The 24,216-nt window shown below is 35.0% G+C and overlaps 2 protein-coding genes across 13 annotated transcripts; both read left to right on the top strand.

Annotated features, from left to right (window-relative positions):
• The first annotated feature begins 2,396 nt into the window (after positions 1-2,396).
• LOC145111187 (uncharacterized) lies at positions 2,397-8,439 on the top strand. 11 transcript variants are annotated; one of them, XM_079047478.1, is made up of 10 exons: positions 2,398-2,955; positions 3,200-3,398; positions 3,589-3,753; positions 4,009-4,203; positions 4,311-4,399; positions 4,671-4,844; positions 4,916-4,973; positions 5,522-5,719; positions 6,679-6,827; positions 6,898-8,439. In XM_079047478.1, exons 9-10 carry the CDS (start codon positions 6,701-6,703, stop codon positions 7,803-7,805), a joined length of 1,035 nt encoding a protein of 344 aa, XP_078903604.1. In that variant the 5' UTR covers positions 2,398-2,955; positions 3,200-3,398; positions 3,589-3,753; positions 4,009-4,203; positions 4,311-4,399; positions 4,671-4,844; positions 4,916-4,973; positions 5,522-5,719; positions 6,679-6,700; the 3' UTR covers positions 7,806-8,439. The 11 variants fall into 11 exon arrangements, 10 of the variants coding, with proteins under 10 accessions (XP_078903608.1, XP_078903604.1, XP_078903601.1 ...); XM_079047475.1 differs by adding an exon at positions 4,506-4,542 and having other exon boundaries at positions 3,589-4,203; XM_079047481.1 differs by adding an exon at positions 4,506-4,563 and having other exon boundaries at positions 3,589-4,203.
• A 10,155-nt stretch (positions 8,440-18,594) lies between these two features.
• Positions 18,595-20,964, top strand: FES1A (Fes1A). Of its 2 annotated transcripts, XM_079047471.1 has the most exons (7): positions 18,595-18,693; positions 18,771-18,874; positions 19,409-19,551; positions 19,649-19,699; positions 19,782-20,003; positions 20,098-20,200; positions 20,283-20,964. In XM_079047471.1, exons 2-7 carry the CDS (start codon positions 18,789-18,791, stop codon positions 20,773-20,775), a joined length of 1,098 nt encoding a protein of 365 aa, XP_078903597.1. In that variant the 5' UTR covers positions 18,595-18,693; positions 18,771-18,788; the 3' UTR covers positions 20,776-20,964. The 2 variants fall into 2 exon arrangements, with proteins under 2 accessions (XP_078903597.1, XP_078903596.1); XM_079047470.1 differs by lacking the exon at positions 18,595-18,693 and having other exon boundaries at positions 18,700-18,874.
• The last annotated feature ends 3,252 nt before the right edge of the window (positions 20,965-24,216 follow it).

Raw genomic sequence — 24,216 nt, 5'->3', positions numbered from 1 at the left:
ACAGACACATATTTATCTCCAACATCATTTATTACCTTCATCAGCTGTCTAATATCTCGATCATCAACAATACCACAATAATAGAGTTGTTCTGGATGTTGATAGGCCAAACTAACTTTTGATTCTTCGGGAAGACCCATCTTGCACTTGACCAACTGAACAAATTCGGTGAACGTTGTGTTTTCGTAAAATTCAACACCTAAATAAAACATTCTCGGATTGTATCCCAGTGGCCAAACATATGATAATTGGGAATTAACAAACTCCCATCTTCCATCCGTAATGAGCAATACAAAATACTCGTTACAACTCATTATCTTAATTTTGAGGATAAAGAAGCCAGAGAGAATAAAATTTCCAAAAATATAAAATACTTAATATATATAAGATAGGTTGAAAACAGTAGTAGTCCAATTTAACAAAAAAGTAGTCAAATTTAGCAACAAAGTAGTCAACTTTACCCAAAAAGTAGTCTACTCTTTTCGTCAGAGTTGACTACTGTTAAAATTAAAACAAAATAATTCAAACCAAATAATTGTTAAAATTTAAACAAAATAATTGTTAAAGTTATTGTACATATTATAAACACTCTTTTTTATACTCTATATTACAAAAAAATAATAATAATAAAAAATAATAAAAAAAAATTTAAAAATTAAAAATTAAAACCGTAGTTTTTTTTTGGCCAAAATAGTAGATAAAACCCCCAAAATAGTAGATAAAACCCCTCCCAAAAAAAAATCGTAGCTTTTTTTGCGAAAACCGTAGCCTACGGTTTGGGAAACAGTAGGTTTCGAGAGGAAACCGTAGGTTTTAAAAAACCTACGGTTTTGAATGTCAAAAATGAATTTTTTTTTTTATACAAAACGCGAAACAGTAGACGAAATGGTGAAACAGTAGGCGAATCTCGAAACCTACGGTTTCGTGGGCTATTTTTGGCTAAAAATTGTTAATTACCCCATTAATTTGGCTAGATTAGTAATTACCCCATAAAAATATATTTATGTTCTTAATAATTAACTCCTCATTAAGATCTCGTTAAAATTCCAAATACAGAGTGTCATTTTTTCTAATAAATTTGAGTTCTTAATAATTAGCAAAGCACATTAATCTGTCTTTAAAACACAACCACAAATCTTGTTTTATCTGTTAGGCTTGGTTAAAATTGATGAAAAAAATTTCATTCATGTTCATTAATATGGAGTTTGTATCATCCAAAGAGAATTTTTAGTAACTTGTCAATTATTTGTATGCCCTACAACTTATAACAATAAAACACCACAACTTATAACAATTATTTTTAGTAACCCGCCGAGTACGAACTGATTTATGAATTATTATTATGAACTATTATTATAATGTATTAGTAACTTGTCAATTATTTTTACGCCCTACAACTGTTACACCCCCGGCCGAGGCGGCGGAATATAATGTTTGATTTGAAAATCAAATATAAATGTAAGGATATTTAATGAAAATAATATATTTTATTATTTTCAAAATTCATATTATTAACGATCGACCAATTTATAACTTTATTAAAATGTCTCATCTTCGTGACATATACCCCCAGTTTACGAATGGCAACTGGCATATCATTTCAATTATCGTATTAATATGTGTGCCAATCATTCTATCCATAAAATGTAATATTACAATTTTATACTCCCACTTTACGTTGTAGTTTTAGAAAAGACCATAGATTTTATCAATTTAAATCTTAAACCCTTAAAACTTTATTAATTTTGAAAACTAACAAATAGAAACATATTATTTATTCATAAAAGTTGTATAATTAAAATGATCTCATGAATACATTTACAAGAAGAGTAATAATGAATATTATTAAATATTAATAGAAAAAAATTAATTTGTTAAATAAGAAATACAAACTATAAAACATTAACAAAAATAAAAGGGATAAAAATGAAAATTTGGTTACAATTTCTTTCAGAGGATTGGTATTTCTTATATGTTAAACTGAAAGCGACTTGCAATGTCATTTTGAAAGTAACTTTCCTTAAAAGCAAACATATGATATTTGTTATAAATATAGATTTTATTAAATGACAAGTTGGGAAGAATGGATGAGTGACACATATTATGAGGTATTTGTACTTAACCTTTCTTATTATTATATATATATATATATATATATATATATATATATTAAAGTTATGAAGAATAGTAACAGTAAAGTTGCATTTTATTTGTCTCTTTTGGTCCCTGTAGTTGCATTTCTTATTTCTGTAGTTATAGGTCCTTATGTTTTCCTGTATTTGTCACTTTCTTATTTTGTTTCCATTTATTTGCTGTATCCGTCACTCTCTTATCTTCTTTCTATTCCTGGTTATTGGTAAAGATATTTGTATATAATATTTTTTTAATCTATTTCCTGCTTCGTGTCAAATGTTTGTGCTTTCCACGTTTTGTTCCTGATCCTTCCGCTCACTTTATCTTCCTCAGCACAAAACCTCCGATCTTCTCGCATCTTCTTCTTCACCGATCCTGACTACTTCACCGACCTCTATTTGGGTGTTCTCTCCTCTAATTCCTGCTTCGCCAAACTTATGCGTTGCTGAGATAAAGAGAAAAATCGAGAGATAGAGGCCATAAATCGAACCACCAATTCCTTTATCGGCTCCGTTGTTGAACTTCTGCCTTGCTAAAACCCTCGCCGCTCCATCGACCCACCACCTGTGGTACCGCTTCTGATTATAGGACGAATCGGTAGAGTCGGTGGTTCTACCGCCATCGCCCTCTCTAACTTCTCCCTGAACCTTTTCCATTTATCTACTTTCGCTTCTTTTCGTTGCTTTTTGTTGATTTGGGTTTCAATAATTTGTCGGTGCGAGCCAGCCTCTCATAAACCGTCGTTGATTTCAAACATCTCTTCCCTCAAATACGAAGAGTGATAGTCGTTTTCCAGTTCATTTCAAATACCGATTTTGGAAGGTATGTCTTCTCTTTTTTATTTCCCCGTCCCTGTTTGTTCTCCTTCATCATCGCTCCTACTCTTAATCGATTGCCTCTTCCACTGTGTTTTCTTGATTTCGATTTTGGGATTAACGGATTGTATTTCTATTTGGGTTAAATTGTTAAAATCAATATTCATATTTACCTTAGTTAACTTCTTTTCGTTTCTTTTTGTTGTGTTGGGTTTCATTCGCCTAACTGGTTGTGCTGTTGGATTATTTAGGGGTGCTGATGCAAATATTCTACCTAGAAGGTGTTTATTGGTTTCTCTTTCTGTCTTCATTCGTTAATAGTTGAACCTGCATTTATTTTTCTGTTATGATCAAGTTTTCATTCGTGATTTAATTCCTTCTGCTCTTGCATTCTTGCTCAATGGAGGAGAGATTGTGAAGAACTTTCTGTTCCATACTCTCCAATTGCAGGTATTCACTGATTTCGTTACTTACTCTTTAAGAATATTTCTTTTTTGGTTAATGAAGTTGTAAGTTTTTAATAAACATGCCACGTTATATGTCCACATCAGCGTTGTGTCAACAAAAACCACAGATAATGTCAAACCATGATTTCATAGTTGAAGCATCTTTGACTTTTTTTGTGTTCTTTTGTTGCCAGAGTTTGGAAAAGACAGTTGACTGCCATAGACCTGGTCAAGGGTTGATGCCAGCAAGCTTTAAAGTTCGAAGTGTGGCTCTTGATGGAAATCCGGTGAATTTGAGGATGTTTTGGATCCTGATTTTGGTGAATCAGCGATTGGTCGTGTTGCACCCGTTCATTCCAGTAAATTCATACTTATTATATCATCAGATCATTTGGAATAATTTTTTCTAACATTTTGTTTGCATTGTTCTTATTGGCTGTGGTTAAATGCAGATTACTGTTCACACAACTATTTAATTTCATTTTATTTTACCAATATATGCAACAAAATGGACTCACCTGCTTCCAAAATGGCATACTGAATTACTGATTTATGTGATGAGATGTTTCTTGATGTAACTATGATTGATTGTGTTACTGTTTTGTGAGTAAAAGGAGAAGATGAACAGGCGGACACCATATGTCGATGCAACTGTGAGCAGTTATGCTACTTCTCAATCTCATGCGTCTGCACAGAGAATGCAACAACATGCTCACACACCTGAATTTCCATTTCGACACAGCAGTGGAATACAATTCTAAACCCAAAGATTAAATTAAATCCAATGTCCCCTCATTCGTATTCCCAAGGTATGTATTTCCTTCGATATCATGATACATGACCGTATTAACCTTATATTCCAACAAACAGTTTTAACAATATTTCCACTGATATAATTTATTCTTTTTTTTGAAAGATGATGGTCGGGTGCTTTCTTTGGGGTATCTTTGGGGTATCGTAGACATGGATAATGAACAATGGTCTTCATATTGCCACCAAATCGAAGTAAATGAAATGTTTATATCTAACTTGAGACAAAGTAAATGACCATTTTACTATTTTTTTAAATGATGATGGATAATGAATGACTATTTTACCCTTATGTTTATAGGTTGTGGAGTCTAGAAGACATTAGTTAAATAAGAATGGTAAAGATATTAAGAAAGTTGGTAAATGAATTATCATACCTTAACAACATCATGTGGTGGGTCATATACGATATAATTAGAATGATAGGATGGATAATTAATGATTAATGTGTGGTGTCGTCTTGTAGATGGCACCCTGAGTTATCTCTTACAAGAAGATGGACTTTGAATAGCTCTGTGTAGCAGCCATCTGCACATACCAGTTGGAAGCACTACGCACATGGAACCACATTGAGTCGACATCATTTAACTACTTTGAACAGGACAATAACTGGACCGTCCCTGCCGAGGAAGCTGTTCGGGTATTTATTATTATTATTTTTGTTATTACTTATTAATTACTAACTATCAATTAATAATGATGATGGTGTAGGAATGTAATGTGGATCCCACAACACATTGCATCATCAGGGACCGGATTAGAAGCGATGGTAAATTTTAACAAATTTTACTTTATATATATTTCCTTATACTTCCCGCTTTTATTTCCTATAAAGACTTTGCAAGTTTATATTTTTAATAAAGATATTCTAGGTTGATGGTCAAATAAGATTATAGCTTATTAAGACAATGTACTTTTATTGTATGTTGAAAGACTAAACATGTTCGTTTTTGGTTTTATAGCATCGGGCCGTTTTTGTAATATTTTTCTACAAAGGGACAATTTTGGTAATGTTTTTATGTCATAGGAACCAACTCTGTAATCTTTTTATCAAAAGTGACTGTTATATAAAATAAATTTGCCACAAGGACCAATTAAGTAGTCAATTTCGGCTTACATTTCCATTCATCCGATTGATGGCAAATTACATAGATTAGCAACATACTTCAATTTGGATACCAATTTATGCAATGTATTTCATTAATTGTCTCACACAACAAACACATTCCACCTCGCGCAACGCTCGGGTAACCCCTCTAGTTATTATTATTATTATTATTATTATTAAATGTATGTTTTTCTCTTTGTTATGTTTAGAGAGATGATATTCATCCAATGGAGACAAATGAAGTAGATGAAAATAATAGTTTCAATGAAAGTAACTATTTTTTCGACGACACATCGCCATTCGAAACGGATATTCATCCAATGGACACAAATGAAGCAGATGAAAATGAAAGTTTGAATGAAAGTCGTTATTTCTTCGATGACATATCACCATTCAAAACAGATAAGGTATAAATTCATTAGTATGTTGTTACAGTAATGTTAGCATCGAGTGGATTTGTTAGCTACTTATAATAATATAATTGTCAAGTGTTCAATTCTCATCAAGAATTGATGGATTGGGTGCAAAATATGGCAAATACTTTAGGTTATGTTATCGTCATAAAAAATTCTAAACGTAACTTTAATGTTGTATTTCAATGTGACCGTGGAGGTACATACAAAAGTACACAAATCTCCAAAAAAAAAATAGGGACAAAAAAAATTAATTGTCCATTTAGCCTACAGGGTAAATATTCGTCAGTAGATAATTCTTGGAAGATAAAAATGATATGTGAATTTCATAACCATGAGCCGTCATTATATTTGGAAGGTCATCATTATCCACGACGGCTAACTGAATATGAATGTCGAATAGTGAAAAATTTGTTGAAAAAGAATGTCAAACCAAAAGATATATTATCTGCACTAAAAAACCTAAATCCGAAAAATGTATCTACTCTCAAAATTATCTACAATGCAGACGAAAAACTTCGACGTAGGGAGAGAGAAGGTAAAACTCAAATGCAAGGTGTTATGAAATTTCTAGATCAAAATGGATATGTTTATTATAGTCGTGCAAATGTTTTGACAAATAAGTTAGAAGATTTATTCTTTGCTCATCCAAGATCGTTAGAAATATGGCGTGCATTTCCACATGTCTTGTTAATGGATGCAACATATAAGACAAACAAGTACGTGATGCCTCTATTGGAGATTGTTGGTGTAACTCCAACAAATATGACATTTTCCATTGCATTTGTGTACATGCATGAAGAAAAACAGTCCAACTATGTTTGGGCTTTAGACTGTCTAAAATCGGTAATGAAAGGATGTATGTTGCCGCGTGTTATTGTGACTGATAGAGAAATGACTCTCATGAACGCATACGCTATTATATTTTCAAATGCTAAAGGATTACTTTGCAGATGACATATAAATAACAATATCATGAAGAAATGCAAATCATGTTGGGATGTTCTTTATACGTCATGGACGAGGTTGGTTAACTCTGAAACAAAGGAAGCATACAACAAGAATTTGGCACAAGTTGAAAAAATTACGAACAATTATCCAGGTATTTTTAAATATACATTATAATATGTTATAATTCATTACATCAACTGAAATTTGTTTATGTATTTCAGATGCATTTTCTTATCTAAACAAAACACGGTTGCCACCACACAAAGAAAAGTTTGTGTCTGCATGGACCGATAAGTTTCTTAACTTTGACAACCACACAACTAATAGAGCTGAAAGTCAACATGCCAAGTTAAAAAGATATGTCGAAACATCGCGATCAGATATCGCCAAATCATTGAAGCGTATTGCTGATGTTGTTGAGTCACAATACACAGGTATAAAAGCGAGTCTTGCGCATAACAAAATTTTGATTGTACATCCGTGCTACGAAATACCACATCTAAAACCATTGTGTCGTTTCGTTTCAATTTATGCACTTGATATCATTTTTAAAGAATATGAGCGGTCCAAAGAATTTGGATTTGTTTATGAAAATTGTGGATGTCAAGTACGTACAAGTTATGGGCTGCCATGTGCGCATGAACAAGCTATATTTGTTAAAAAAGGTCATTATGTACCGCTTCATTCAGTCGATAAGTTTTGGAAGAAACTTGATTTATTAGAATGCAAATCGTTAGAAGATGACAATTTGGGTTGTGCAGTTGAGGTAAATATGTTTAATGTTCATTACGAAAAACAATCAAGACCTGTTAAGTTAAGTTTAGCAAGGAAGTTACTAAACTTAATCACGCCGTCAACAACTTCAGTTTCGGAACCTGCTACTCACAAAAATACTCGTGGGCGCCCCTCCTTAAAGAAGAAACTTTTCGAGAAAAACCATATCGATTTAAACCAGGACCCACCAACTCAAGATCCACCACCTCAAGATCAACCGACTCAAGCGCCACCAACTCAATATCCGTCTCGACGTAGCATTTCTACTTATACGCCTGATTATATGCGGTCTAATTTGTTTGATCTAAACCAGAACCAGATAGGCACAATACGTACTCGTTCCGAGAACCTCTAATGTTCAACTCAACTTTTAATCAGGAACAATCGATGCATAACTCGTACTTCAACCAAGAACAAGTAATGTATAATTCAGATCCACTTATGAATGAAATTTCGTATGAATTTCATCCATATGTCACAAACATACAAAACGTGAGGGGAGATGGAAATTGTGGATTTCGTGCAATAGCTACGTGTCTCGGTTATAGTGAAGATAATTGGCGTCAAATCCGCTTAGATTTACAGAATGAGTTGTTAGCATACCCAGCTGAGTACGCACAAATTTTTTATTACGATTTAAGCACCATACATCACTCATTAAATTTCAATGGATCACATTTCGCACCAAAAGATCGTTGGTTGATTATGCCGGTCACTAGCTTTCTCATTGCTAACAAGTATAGTGTAATAGTTATTTTTCTAAGCAAAGATAGTCCATCAACATGTTTTCCACTATGGCTTGGTCCCCAAGACATCTCAACTCATAGAGTTGTTGTTATTGCTCTTGTTAGAGGTGATCATTATGTGAAGGTTGATTTACATGGAGCATATCCAATCTCTACTAATTTGCCACTTTGGCGTCACAACAGATCATCACGGTCTGCTGGATGGGAAACTGTTTATGCTGCTCGCCTGAATTCCTACATTTCTCCATTTGCAACACATAGTAATTGTAACAAGTCTACAGTTATAATATCTGATAATTAATAAAATCAAGTTTATGTTTTGTTGTTTATAATTATTAACATCTCTATAAATAAAAAAAATTGTTTTTTTTTTAATTTAGCACACTTATATATGTGCGATTCTGATGTTTCTAATATATATATATATATATATATATATATATATATATATATATATATATATATATATATATATATATAAACTAAAGTTGTAAAGTATAAGGTTTAATCTAAAAATCAGTATAAGTACAAGGGCATTTACTATAAATTTGAAAAGTAACATCTTTATTAATTCACAATAACCGTCGATGCCCAAGTACACTTTAATATATTTTTTAATATAAAAAAAATATAATTTCTTAACTGACATATATCAACTCAATTAATTGTTTCGTGTATTTGGAATCCGGTTCGTGCATTTAGAATAATGAATTTGTGAAATATCCTCTACAAACCAGTGGCGAAAGTGTTAGTGGCAGCATTGATTTTTGAAGATAGTGTCTGAAGAAGCAGATTTTGATATCATAGATCGATAAAGGTAGGGAAGGCGAAAAACAACGGTAATGGAGGCATATGGTCGTTCGAGATATCCAGGTCTAGGTTTTATGAGAAGAGATGTATGATTGACGATGTAGGGGAAAGATGCGAGATTAACGATGTAGGTGTCGGCATTAGTGTAACTGGAGTTCAAAATTAAATGTGATAAACTAAATGGGCAAAATATTGGGTATTTAGACGAGGGATTTAGACGGGGCTAAGTCAAACAGTGGAAACAGATACTCAGTGAAAATAGGAAGATAAGCTAATATCCTTGAAATCATATATTGACTTTTTCAATTGTTGACCAAAATAAGATTCAGATAAAATAATTATATAATTAAATCTATGATTTTTCAAGTATACTTTATGTGTTTCGAACTTTTGCCACAACATTTTGCACACTTTACCAGCTTTCGTCACTCAACCATCATGACTCCTCTCTGCCGACTTCTCTTCACCGCCATCACAAGGATCTTCTCGACTTTTATTTTCATCAGTGTATGTAAAACCAGCTACGTTGCCTGCCTTCCTTCTTTCTGTCTCCGTCGTCTTTCTTTGGTGACATCGTATCTCACTACCGACTGTTTCCCTCTCCACCACCGGTGTAACATCCCAAAATAATGACACAAAATATCTGTTTTTAGATTAATAAATCGTTATACATAACAACTCATAAAACCAAGGTAGACAATACTTGGCAAAAACATCATTAAATCAGAATACTTCTCAGAATGCGGAACATGTGGTGTGTGCTCTGCACTCATCCCGAGCCCTTCCAAATTGATAACCGAAGTACCTGAAACATAAACTAAAAACCGTAAGCACAAAGCTTAGTGAGTTCCCCAATATACCACATACCAGACATACATAAATCACATACTGGGCCCCCACCCTCCATCGGGCCTCGCCCGATCTCGAGTCCCACTCAGCTTCGGGCCCCGCCAAAAATCGAGCCTCGCTCGTATCAAGAATGACGAAATTTCATGAAAGAAATACATTTTAACCCAACTACGGTGAAATTTCAGATAGAGAGGGAGAAAGAATGACGAAATCGATTTGATTGACGTGTGATGGGTAAGAAAACTCTGATTCTAACAATTATCCATCTGTTGAGTATGTACGTAATTCAATTGTTCACCTTCTCTGTACATAATCATACAAGAACTTCGATTGCAGACAATATGTTGAGCATGTGTAGGTGGGCAGGTGTATGCGTGTCTTTATAGGTAGGTGTTTGTATTTGTGTATTTGTGCCATTTTCAAAATACAATTACTTTATTGTGTTTAATTGCAGGTTGACATTTTAATGTTAAGGAGAAACAATTAGAAGTTGTAGACAATTGTAATGAAAAGCCACCTACTAAGAAGCAAAGTGCAAACTAATTGCTTCTTCACAAAGGTAGGTTACATTTTTAAGTATGTTCTTTCTATTGGGTTTTGAGCACTATAACACTTACTAAGTGCACATGCAACCCTAAATTGTAACATCCCAAATTCAGGAATATAAGTTCGGGGTGCTATGTGTAAATAAAGGAGTAGACTCGACGAGTAGGTATCTTAACTCGTCGAGTCGGAGCGGGTTTTGGCCACGTGTTAAGTGACCAACTCGCCGAGTCGGCGGTGAGACTCGACGAGTCGGTGCTGGGAAGAGAAAACCCTAATTTTAGGGTTTGCACACTATTTAAAGGACCTTATGTCCTCACCCCAGCCTCTTTGTTACCCCTTGAGAGTCAGTAAACCCTAAATCATGTAAACCTCCATTGTTGAGTGATTGGAAGCTTTGGGAGAGGATTATAGTGAAGGAAACTTGTAGATCAAGAGGCTAGCATCAAGGAGTTCGTGTAGATCCAGAATCTACTTCATCTTGGGTACATTTCTGAGGTAACAAGTCGTTACTTTGAGCTTTTCCCTTCTAGATCTATTCTTGGATGATGATTTGGGGCTATTTAGCATGTTTGGGATCCATTTCGGGTTTTGGGACTAGATCTGGGGTTGCAACTTCAGATCTAAACTTATCTTGATCCAGGAAGGCATAAAGTATCATCCCTTTAGCTTGTTTGTGAGCATTCTTGTCTTGAACCTTCTCTCTAGCTTGTATTGAGCCAAAATCAACTTGCATGCACGTAAAGTTGGAAACTTTACGTGTAAAACTAGCCTTAGGAGTCCAGATCTATGAGTTGGAAGCAGTGGGATGGACTGAAATCGTCTGAATGAGGATGACTTAAGTGAACTCGGCGAGTCTGTTCTTGGACTCGACGAGTCGGGTCGCAAACCCTAACCCATCTGATTATTATGCGGATTAGTGAGTTGAGTGGACCCAGTGAGTTGGACAGGCTAGGACTCGGATTGAAGGGCTCGGCGAGTCATGGGGTGACTCGGCGAGTCGAGTCGCGAATTGTGGGGTTTCTGAGTTCATGAACTCGGCGAGTCACTAGGTTGACTCTGCGAGTAGGGTCAACCAGGAAGGTTGACTTTGACCAGGACTTTGACTTTGACCAAGAGTTGACCAGTTTGACTTCCAAGGGTATTCTGGTAAATTGGGCACTTATAGATATGGTTTCATTAAGTGTTAGGTGGCGGAGTTCGTGGCCGTGAGGAGAGGATTTGATCTTATCTCTTCAGTTCAGCATTTCAAGGTGAGTTATCCTCACTATACTCAAGGGTCTAAGGCACCAAGGCCGGCCCTTTGATTTGTTATTTGAGATAGTTGCTATTACGATATGTTAGCTCGACATCTTGGTAGATAGGATGGTTATATGCTTGTGTGATCGGTTAGATCTGTATCCTGTTAGATCGGATGTGGTTATGTTTAGTGACCTATAGTTAGGTCTGACTGTCTGTATGCTGGTAGGAGATTTCCTGTTATATGGGCACATGCTTGTTATGGTAGTTGAGGGTATTCCATCCCGAGGATGATAGGGCCCTAGTATGTTGTCTGGTAGACTGTTATATGATTATCTGATATAGGTGCACATGTTTGATCGGTTATGTGGGCAATCCAACCCGATGGTTGTGGGCCGGGAGTATTCCATCCCGAGGATGATTGGACTCATAGTGTGTGGGCAATCCAACCCGATGGTTGTGGGCCGGGAGTATTCCATCCCGAGGATGATTGGACTCATAATATGTGGGCATTCCAACCCGATGGTTGAGGGCCTGGGGTATTCCATCCCGATGGATGATTGGACCTATAGTAGTTGTTGTATGTGTAGGTGTGTGGGCATTCCAACCCGATGGTTGTGGGCCGAGAGCATTCCATCCCGAGGATGAGTGGGCTCGTAGTATGTTGGCATTCCAACCCGATGGTTGAGGGCCAGGGGTATTCCAACCTGATGGTTGACTGGACCCATATTATGCTGTTCATTGTTGTATGTGTATGGTTATGTGTGTATGGGTATTTTGGGGGTAACTCACTAAGCCTTCGAGCTTACATTTATCGATTATTGTTTCAGGTACATCAGGAGATCGTGACAAGGCAAATGCGTGATCGTACCGCTCCTCACTTTTCATGATTTTGTTTCTGGGATACTCTGATAATAAACTATTTGGAAACCTTTTGTAATAACTAATGAGACTTGGGTTGTTTTTGAAAGTTAAAATTGGTTTGAAATTTATGGGTGTTACATAAATGCTTTGGATCTATGTTTTCTCTAATTATACATGCATTTTTTTTCCAAATCATTCACCCTAGCTAGCATACAATTGAAGCTATATATAATCAAAAAATAGTTAGGATACATACCTATTGAGTAGGGTGGAGTTCTTGACCTTTGAAAGCTTGAGCACCTCAAGTGTGATGCCTCTAATGGTTCACAAACACCAATATGCAAGAGGAGGTTCTAAGAGAATAAGTTACTTGACTCTATGGTTGGTGTAACCGATTTTGGTGCATGGAGGGGGCTTTTTATAGTTGTGGCAAGTGCTAGGGTTACACTTTGTAAACCCTAATGTTCCATGACTTTCCACATTCCTATGATCCATGGGTTTAACCTCCATGGACTATCCATGGGTTATATTATTGGTTTAGCCCACTTACATAATCATGGATCACTTAGCCCATACTAAAAGTATCATTGATTTACATAATCAACCCCTCCATATTTAATTAGTTTCTTTTGACCACAAAATTAATTCCAAATTAATTTTTGGACAATACTAATTAAATAACCATATTAATATATTATACTTATAATATACTAATAAATCGTAAATAACCCTATTCTCATAAAACCATCCTATCAAATTGCACTGGTGAAGGCAACCCAAAAGGATCATGCTACTATCGGGTCAAATACATACCAGTTATGATTATGGGCTTAGACACCAAATCCAACACTTTCATCATCTATTTGTGTTTCCATTTTCTGCTATAGACACAATACAAACAAAAACAATCTATAGGAAGGGGTCCAAGGATGAATGGAGCCACACAATTTCCTTTTCTTTTTCTGTAATCATTTTTGTAGCTTGAGTTAGGTGCGTTTTAGGACTTTTTTCATTTTTTGTAATCCTTAATTTTTTTTGGTTTGTGTAGTCCCCTGAGGGTTATATAATGCCTATGTAAATCAATGGGTACTAAAATATAAAAATAAAAACCCTTCTAAACCATGCGAAGCATAGATCTTTTCCTAGTTATTGTTATGTTTAGTAAAACGTTTATATTATTATTTACGTTTCAAAAATTGTAAACTTTAAAAGAATGACCCGCTAAAAATATGATATAACATACATGTCATTTATATTTCCTTGATTGTATGTGAAAACATGTCAAATTTTACATTTATTTCAATGACTTTTGCTCGATTGTGTTCTTCACATGAAACTATACGATTGTTTTTTCTCAGCTTAACTAGTCATCTTTATCGGTTATCATAATTAACATCAATGTCGCATTAAAAAAACAAAAATGTAAGCAACATCATATTTGTAGTCGTCAATATCTCTTAAAAACTCGTATTTTTGTTTTTTTTCAAATGGTAGTACTGTTAATATAAGGGCTTTTTCTGAATATAAAAATAATATAAGGGTTTTTTTGCATATACATGTATAGATAGTTATGTTTTTTTTCCATATATCCTTATACAAAATTACATAAATGGTTGTTGTAAAAAAGCATAGGATGGGTCTTTGTTTTCTTTTTATTTTAGAGAATCATAGAAAAAGAATGGTTCTATATGGTTTCTGTTTTCTGTATAAGATCATCTTCAACTCTTAATATTAGTTTTTTACATTAAACTTATAATTATAGTGTAAAAGATAGCGCAATTGTTAAATTTTTTTTCAACCCATTGTATTGTATTTAACACTAAAAAGAATATTTCAGGTATATTCTAGTTTATCCAACTTTTATAGTGTAAAAAATAATGTTGATGGATGTTATAACATTGTATTAGTGTTATATTTTCACCAACACTGTATAGTGTAGGTTTAGCGTGGGGTTGGAGCATTTGAGTGTAAAAATGAGTTTAGTATAGAGTGTAGTGTGGGGTTGGAGATACCCTAAGCCTATATAAATTGATATTATTATTATTATTATTATTATTATTATTATTATTATTATTGTTGTTGTTGTTGTTGTTGTTGTTATATATATATATATATATATATATATATATATATATATAATAATAATAATAATAATAAAAGCACACCTACTTACCCTCTCCCTTATCTACACATGTCGTCTTTCTCACCGTCTCACTCTCTCTTTAACCATTTCTTTTTCTCTCCTCCTCTTTACATCAAAACCTCTAGGGATGTCAAAAAGTCCCGTGGGACCCCGTTTCCTTGGGGCCCATCCCGTTTGAGGGAATTTTTAAAAAAAATTAAAGGCGCGAACAGGGGCGGGGGCAAGGTTAACCCCCGTTTTAATTTCGGGGGCGGGGGCGGGGGTAGGCAATTCCGTCCCAAATCCCCCATGGGGACCCCGTTAATAAATTACACATATATTTACATATATTAATTATATAAATATAATAAACAATAACATGATTTTGAGCTTCCAACATTCATCAATATACATGTTTTTAAGTTGTTAGTATAATGTTTTTAAGATGTCATAATTTTTTTTTTTATTTTTAACATGTAAAATTCTGCTATAAATAATTATTTGTTACCTAAAAAATAATTTCTTTTAGCCCAAAAAAAGGCAACTTAAAATCAATCGGGGCGCGGGGGAACAGGGGCGGGGCGAGGGTAATAAATGAGATTCGGGGGTGGGGGAGGGGGTAGGAAGGCTGGACTTTTCTGGGGCGGGGGCGGGGATGGGTGAATAGGGAAATTTTGGGGGCGGGGGTGGGGGATGCACTCCCTGTCCTGCTTGCCCCTGTTGACATCCCTACAAACCTCCATCCGCTAACCAAACTCATCCCTTCTTCAGATTGAGAATCTAACAACAAAGACTCAATTTCATCTTTCTTGATGTTCACTTTTAATATTTAGTGTTATCCGCAGAAGATATAAAGCATATTTTCTTTAACTGATGTTTACCTCGAATTCCAAAATACAAAACAAAAAGAACCTCAAAATGAATATGATGATGTGGCTAGACTATATACATGTCGAATAAAATCAATCAAAGAGTGCCAAATCCATGATGACCTCGTTAAGATAAAGTTAGGGTTTTTGAGGTTAAGCTCTCTTTAGTCATGCAAAGGCTTAAAGTCAGAGACTTTATGAGTTAGGACGTTCTTTAGGGGCTAGATCCGAGTTTGGGATGAAAGTTTTAATGATTAAGACGTTGTTATGGAAGTTTTGAAACAACTTACGTACGTTGAGCGTACGCCTGGATACACCTCGCATAGCTAGATGCGAGCCTGACTTTCCCGATTTGCGCTCTACGCCCAACGTAGAGTTCAGTACGCTGAGCGTACTGACCAAGGTTGAATTTCGTTGACTTTTGTGGAATCTGACCATTTGAGCATTAAGTGGATGGTAAGGGGTTTGTGAGGGGTAAAATAGTCTTTTACTCTAAGTGTGTGGACTAGACTTGTCTTGGGCCTTATTAGTGTGCGTGTGTGAAATACCTTAATTATTAATTAAGGTTAATTGGTGTATTTAATTAAGGTGGAGTCTAGTTCTGATAGTTTGGGTGTGAGTTCTATCAGTCATTATCAGGTGAGTCTCTTCACTTATTCTTACTCGTGTGGTAGAATAGTTGTATATGTATGTGACGACCAGCTGGGTCTATGTGTTATAACTGTGGTTGTGTTGTTTATATGTGTTGAGACTTTGGGTAGTCTTCAGGGTTTCTGATAACCCACAGGGCGTGCTGTTTGTCCACTGAGACTTTGGGTAGTCTCCAGGGTTGCTGATAACCCATAATTGTTTTATGTGTTGTGATGTATGTGTTATTTTGGGGAACCCACTAAGCTTTGTGCTTACAGTTGTTGATTAAATGTGTTTGAGGTACTTCTGAGGATCGCAAGAAGGCGAATGCTTGATTGTACACATTTGCAGAGAGATTTTGTTTGGACATTTTAGGACACTCACATATTTTGATGTGGAATTGTATTTGACATTATGACTTTTCTTTGGTTGGTTTTTATGAAAATTGTTTTTCTATGGTTTTAAAAATGAAAATTTTGGTTTGAAAACTTGAATGTTACAGATTCTTTAAAGGACATTTTCTGTACCCTTGCGTGTGCACGTTGGAGGAAGATACTATGTTGGAGATTTGAGATTGGAGAGGAGAATTGGCTTGGACAAAATTGCAAAAATGGTCCCTGTGCTTGTCAAAATTATGTGGTTTTGGTCCAAAAACGTTTGGTGGTGCAATAGCGGTCCAATTTTGGATACCTTGTGTGGTTTTGGTCCCTATGGTTATTATTTTGTTGTGATTTTGGTCCATACCCTACCTGAAATGACAATTATGCCCTTAACTGATTCTTTTTTAATTTTGTTTAATTGATTTCTTATTTTCTTAATTAAAAAAAACAAAAAAAAACACCCCACCCTCTCTCTCTCTCTCTCTCTCTGGTAAAGACCCATCACCGGCCTTCAAACCACAAACGACCTTCAACCCACCGCCTCCACCATCCTGTCACCATCGTTGACCACCGCCACCTCAAACACTTCAATCAACCTTCGTAACCACATCTCATCCGTAAAAATCCCAACCTTCGCTTGGCATCTAAGTCTGTTCCGGCCATATCAAGTCAAGGAAATCATTGATCTCGGTATTTCATTGTTTCCTAGATCCCTAATTAATCCAACTCATTTATTCACCAAATCATTTGGAGGTGATTTATATATCTCGCAATTCCAGGTTCTTCTTCTTCTTCTTTCTTTCACTGTGTTTACATGGAGATGGATTTTGTAAAGTTTAGGAAATTAACACAGGATTTTGGAAGAGCAGAGAGGGCTTTTGTGAAATACGATTGTTTGACTGTATTCGATAAGTTTTTGCTCATCAACCATGGAGATGTACTCGTAGCAAATCCTGGAATTGAGATTATCGCTCACATGGAAACCCCTTCATTGCCTCCATCGATTAGTGAAGATAAGCTTCAAGCGTATGTGTATAGTTCTCTCATATGTCATTTTGAATGGTTGCCTTGAACAAGATTGGGAAAACAAAGTCCCATGTGAATAAGAACAAATTAGATTTACATTAGCAAAAATTGATGTTCCTTCCAGTGAAAATGATAATATGAAATCGATGAAACTAGGAAAAAATGATGATGTTTGTGTGAAGTTTTGAGATTGGGGGTAATCAAAAGATTATGGTGCTGATATCTTCATTTTTCATATATCAAAGCTACCACCGCCACCGTCGGAATAGCCTTAACCCTAGTGTCGAGCTGGAAAAGTCCTCTGATTTAAAACCCTAGAACCAGCCAGCGTCCGGTGATTTCTAAGTGGAGATCGAGGTGGTGGCTGAAAGTGGTGGCATTCAAAAAAATCCTAGCATCGATCTGGAAAACTCCTCCACTGATGTGTGTTGTTCTTGATTATGTATGTTCATAAGTGTGTGTATTGAAGAAGCCCATAAAATATGATGTGAGTATGTGTTTTTAGAATAGCCCATAAAATCTGATGTGTGTATGTGTTCATGAAGATACACATGTTCTTCACTATTTGTTTATGTTCATATGATGTTCTTGAGTTCCTGAAAGACAAACCCAGATGGGGGGAGAGAGATATACCGGGTGGGTGGGATTTTTTTTAATTAATTAAAAATATTAACATAAATATAAAAAATATAAAAAAAACAAATGTGAGGGGTATAATAGTCTTTTTAGGTTGATAGGGACCAAAATCACTAAAAAGATTCAATTTTGGACCATTGGTACACCACTAAAACTTTTTGACCAAAACCACAGAATTTTGACAACCACAAAGACCATTTTTTTTAATTTTGTCATTGGCTTGACGTAGCTAAGAATTAACCTCCAGCGTTAGTATTTTACTATGTAACCCAACACTTTGCCATTTTCCCATAATTCCATTAAAATATTGTATCCAGAGTCAACCAAAAATTAAATTAAGACTTTTAAATAGTTGAATTTTTATTTATTTATGATATTAGTCTTTTTTTTTTATATGATATTAGTCATTTTATAATCAATAAACTGTCCATTTGAACAAATGAAGGGTCGACTGCGTTCAGCGGTTCTAAGTAGCTTCCAGAATCATCTTTAGCACTCTACAACTCTATATAAATCAACGATCGATACCGTTAAGTCTTCTCTCATATTCCGATTCCGATTGTAGTTGGATTAACTTACACAAAACTGATCAGAGTTTGTAATTAGGGTTTGCGTTTTGTTGATATGGCGAAAGAGGGACCTAACTGGGACGGCTTGCTTAAATGGAGCATTGCTCATTCCGATGGCACTGGAACCGCGAGAAAGTTAAGGTACGCTAACCCCGTTTCAATTTGTTTATCCGCTTTCAGTGAGTTGAGTTATTTCTTGTTTGCTTCAATTTGGGAGTTTGATTTCTTTATATTGTTTGTGATTAACAATCATGTTTGGAAAAAAGTGTTTATCTACTTGTTCTATTCGCTATTCATCCCAGACTAAATAACTTGCGTTAAGATTCAAAAGGTCACGTTGACTGTTGTTTGTAGGCGGTGGTTCATTGTCTTGTTTCCTATGTTTGCTAGGTGTTTAGGTGTTTCATATGTTATTCTGTTTAGGTGTTTCATATAAACCCAGGAATGGTTATAATCTATACAATTCTTTTCAAGGATTCTTGGTAGACTTTTCAAATGAAATATTAATCCTACATATATCACTGATTTGTAATTTCTATATAGTGATTATTTACTAATACGATCTAAGTTATCCTATAATTTTTATAGTATTACTATATAAATCAGTAGTTATGCTGGGGATGCAATATTTGTACTATTTACATGTAATAATTTCTTTTCTTTTATATTGTATAGTGAGGATGATCGGAAATGGTTCATGGAAGCTATGCAAGCTCAAACTATTGATGTGGTCAAACGAATGAAAGAGATAACTCTTGTTATGCAAACTCCTGATAATATCCTGGAGGAACAAGGAGTAACTTCAACAGATCTTGAAGGTATATGACAAATACTTCGTACTTTTATATTCAATCAATCAATCTACATTTTAAACCATACCAAGGTGTTTACAATGCTATGTTTCTTTCTTTGAAGGTATGCTTGATGAACTTCAGGACCATGTCGAATCCATTGATATGGCCAATGGTAAGCTTTTCCTTCCATTTTTTTTCACATACTTATAGAATCCAAGTTCTCTAATGTGGTTAATTGATGCACTCTATGCCAGATCTTCACTCCATAGGTGGTTTGACCCCTTTGCTCAACTATCTTAAAAGCTCCCATGCTAATATCAGAGCCAAGGCTGCAGAGGTTGTAAGTACAATTGTCCAAAACAATCCAAAAAGTCAACAATTAGTCATGGATGCAAATGGCATGGAACCTTTACTTTCAAATTTCACTTCTGATGATGATGTCACCAGTCGCACCAAGGCACTTGGTGCAATTTCCTGTGAGTAGTCCTTCAATATTCATATATGATATACCTCTTTTTTTGTGCTTTTCATTTTATAAATTGTAACACATTTCCCATTGGTTAATTCCAGCTTTGATCAGACACAACAGGCCAGGGATTCAAGCATTCCGCCTTTCAAATGGTTATGCTGCTCTGAGAGATGCTCTAAGCTCTGAAAGTGTCAGATTCCAGAGGTATCTTTCTGCTTTTAACCTAAGTTAAGTAAAATAGAAACATATTATTTATTTTGTGTGAATGAAATTGATTAAAATGCAGGAAAGCACTGAACTTGATTCAGTATCTGCTTCAAGAAAACCCAAGCGATTGCAGTGTTGTTACAGAACTTGGGTTTCCACGAATCTTGAGACACCTGGCAGGAAGTGAAGATGCAGAAGTAAGAGAAGGTGCATTGAGTGGTCTTCATGAGCTTGCAAAGGTTGAATCATCAGTCGTAGAGAAAGATGATGAGAAATTCAAACAAGTACTTCAAGATAGGATTAATGACATCAGCATGATGTCATTAGAGGATCTTGCTGCTGTTAGAGAAGAAAGACAGCTTGTTGACTCACTTTGGACTGCTTATTACAATGAGCCATCTTCACTTAGAGAGAAGGGGCTTGTTGTTCTTCCAGAGGATGAAGATGATGCTCAGAAACCACCGCCAGATGTCGCGTCTAAAGTATTTGAGTCTCCTCTTAGACCTCCATCAAGTAATGATGAAAAGTCAAAATCTGATAAGAAAGAAACCCCTTTGTTACTTGGACCTTGATTCACAAATCAATTGGATTTGAAAGACCTGTTGGTTTTTCACAGGTTGCAAAGTTACTTTGTAATTCCCATGTTGTGCTTTTTTCTTGTTGAATATTGTTTTTGTTGCTACGTTTTAATAGTATTTTTCTTTATGTGTAAAATGCCATTTTGGAGGAAAATTTGTTTGAATTATGAGTTTCTTTTGTTAGTATTGTTTTACGTATGTTTGATCATGTGGAGGCTTGTAGTTAATCTCAAGTCTGATAAAACGGTTCAGTTTAGAAAAAAACCCACGTATTTCTGAAGAAAATAGGATACTCACACTCCATCATTCCTCGATACAAAAATTTCTTCAACATAATTCAATGTTCACCTTTTTTGGTCATCACGTCCATCAACAATCCTGAAATCATGATATGCATCAGCATTCAGCCAGTTGATGCCTTTAAACATGTATACAGAAGGAACAAACAAATGCATACTGAGTTCGAATTAATTTGAAGACTATAAATAAACATGTATAAAAGAGGAACAAACAAATGTATACCATTGATCAAGTCCTATTAACATTGTATACCATAATGTTAATGAAAATGAAATATTTGTTGCTGATAATTTGAACCCGTGGGTAAGAGATGAAGCTGTCAAAAGAGTGTTTGTGCTTGTAAGTTTGGTTGTTGGAATTAGGGGCGGACAATTGGACCAGTTTGGTTACTGAACCGGGACCCGTTATATATTGTGGGCCTGGTATCAGCTCTCAAGATTGATCATTTTTGATTCTGGGTTTTAGACGGTTCGGTGCCATCAGTTTCGGCTAAAGAACTGGACCAACCCAAAGGGACATGATGTTTTCTTTCCAACATGTAGTTTATTGAATTTGTCATCTTTACAGTAAATTGGTTGTACTTCATTTTAAATTGGTTGTACTTCATTTTAAACTATACAAACAGTTACATACTGATTGAGTTATAGGCTTCGATATAAGGATTTTAAAGTTGAATTTATGTTGTATCTATATTGTCTATTTGTACCAAATGCATAAAAAATGCACAGGCTCCAACTGGGTATTTGACCAGAAATCTGAGATCGGTACCGACACCGGTGTAGTCTTACCGGTCCGGTTATCGGTTCTCATAATTAGGCTTAATTGGTACGGGTTCTAACCGGGTTCCCTCGGGTCAAATCAAATTAAGAACAAGTAAAAATGTACTTTTAGTAAAGTAAAAATGTGATTGGTAAAGGTAAAAAATGTGTTCAGCCTTCAGAATTCAGAGAATAGATGGGTAGGCAGCTTCACCTTGTGACCTAAAAGATAATTAAAAAAAAGAGAAAGAAAAGAATAGGTCAAAACGGACAAGCCGACTCAAAAACATTTTTCGTCCATATTTTAAACTTTTTACTCCTCTTCTTATGTATATAATTTGATAAAATAACTTGGATAACAAAATGGTTTAAATTTTATAATGCAACAATAGACAACTGTTCTAAATGGTTATAGAATATAGTTTTTTTACTTGTAAAAAGTGATCAAATATAAGTTCATTCAAAGAAAAAAAAAGAGAAAATACGCTAAATTTTGAATTTTTTTTCATAAAATAGTTAAAATTTTTGAAATTACAATAGTCATGATTTTTACAGGTGGCAACTTGTGAAAATCCAGATTTTCATTAGTTTTTTTCTTTATTTTTTTTGATAATCGAGTTTTCATAAATTTTCATACAAACTCCGTTGTTGAATTTTTTATTTTATTCTGTCACAAGAGTTTTCCATGCATATACTAGACTACAAATTTGGATGTCAGGACTCAGGAAGTCAAAAAATTTTAGTTTCAAAATAAGTTATTCGTTAAAAATGATGAAGAAAAAACTCCATAACAATCACCAGACCATCTAAGTTATATTGATCACAAGGATGACCTGCAACCTAGATTTCTGCAGGTGTTGGCCTGCAAAAATAAAATAAAAAATCGCAGGCCACTTAGATTTTCGCAAGTGGTAACCTACAAAAAAAAAATCGCAGGCCACCGAGATTTTAACAGATGACGGTCTGCGGAAATTGTGGCTATTATGGTTATTTTCTTACTTCTAGCTATTTTGTGGAAGAACTTTTGAGAACTTTGGCTAGTATGGTTAGTTAATCGTTTCTAATTTTCAATTTTTTTTCTTATAAAATTTCACGTAGATGAAGATGGTTTGTCAGCTAAACTTGTTGACTCAACACTTTATAAAAGTTTTTAACTGATTTAGCATGTCCAAATTACCTTGTATCAATATTTTAAAAACCGTTTTTTAGTTGAATCGGTTTAATGACCATTTCTTGTTCAACTGGTTTAACCGCCGGTCTACATCTAATAGGTCTACATCTAACGGTGGTGTGCGTCCATCTTCGAGTTGTGTATACTATGGATAACTTGATCGATCGAGTTATTCAATTTTCTTTGAAAATAAACTGTTTTTTTAATGAACTAAGTGAAATCCAATTATCCAAGTCCAATAAACCGGCTCAAACGGTTTTTTACCGGTCATCACACCGGATCGACCTGGTTTTTGAAGAAACCGTCCGTTTCAATCCGGTCTAAAACTTACATTAAACCGGTCGTTGTTGAACCGCTCTCTTTTCCGGTTCCCGATCCGACTGGTTCAAACCGATTTCTAAAACACTGCCTAATATCAAGATTTTAGAAAATGTAGTCTTTTTATCCAACTTAAATTAGTACGTCGAATGAATAATGAGTTATTTATAGTGCAATATGGCCTTGAATTTAAAAGAAATAGAATAATAAAATATTAAAATGAACAATTGCATAGAAGGAAAATAAAATAAAGAATGCATATGATACATTTTCTTATCGTCCTGTGATTGTTTCATTTTTGCTTTTCAGTTTTTGACTCCATATAAGAATGGACGAATTTTGAGTTTTTTATCATAGGTCGTGAGGTAATGCTTCTCTTCGGAACCCCATTCATGGCCAGGTGGCATAGCCATCTCGGCCATGCACACCAGCCCAGCCACAACGACTGTGGTGCTGCTTGCCATATACCATGAGTAGAAACGGCCCAACAGTTTTAATGTGTGTTTATTTCAAGAAGCAACGGATATAATTTTAAACATTTACATACATTTCAACTATAAGTATACTCATTTTACTACAAACTTATATATACCCATTTTACTACAAACTATTTCACACAATGACACGATTTTTTTCTCTACTAAACAAACTACAATATATTCACATATAATTTCTTACTCCCTACCGTGGAACAATTTTCATAACCATCACACTTCCAAACCAAACAATCCTGAGAGGAAAAGGAAGAAATCGTGTTAGCTCGTGCTTGGATCTCGGTGTTCTAAGACCCCATAAATAGAAGATAAACCTTTTTACAATCTATTGGAAACCACTTCGACAACGATATGGGACAAGTTGTTTATCGGGATCTCGATGAACTTTCGTCAA

This window comes from Lactuca virosa, chromosome 5, assembly GCF_052849685.1.
Source record: "Lactuca virosa cultivar CGN04683 chromosome 5, Lactuca_virosa_CGN04683_v6, whole genome shotgun sequence".
In the NCBI taxonomy this organism is placed as follows: Eukaryota; Viridiplantae; Streptophyta; class Magnoliopsida; order Asterales; family Asteraceae; genus Lactuca; species Lactuca virosa.
Note: the sequence above shows the minus strand (reverse complement) of the source record. Positions and strands in the feature narration are given on the sequence as shown.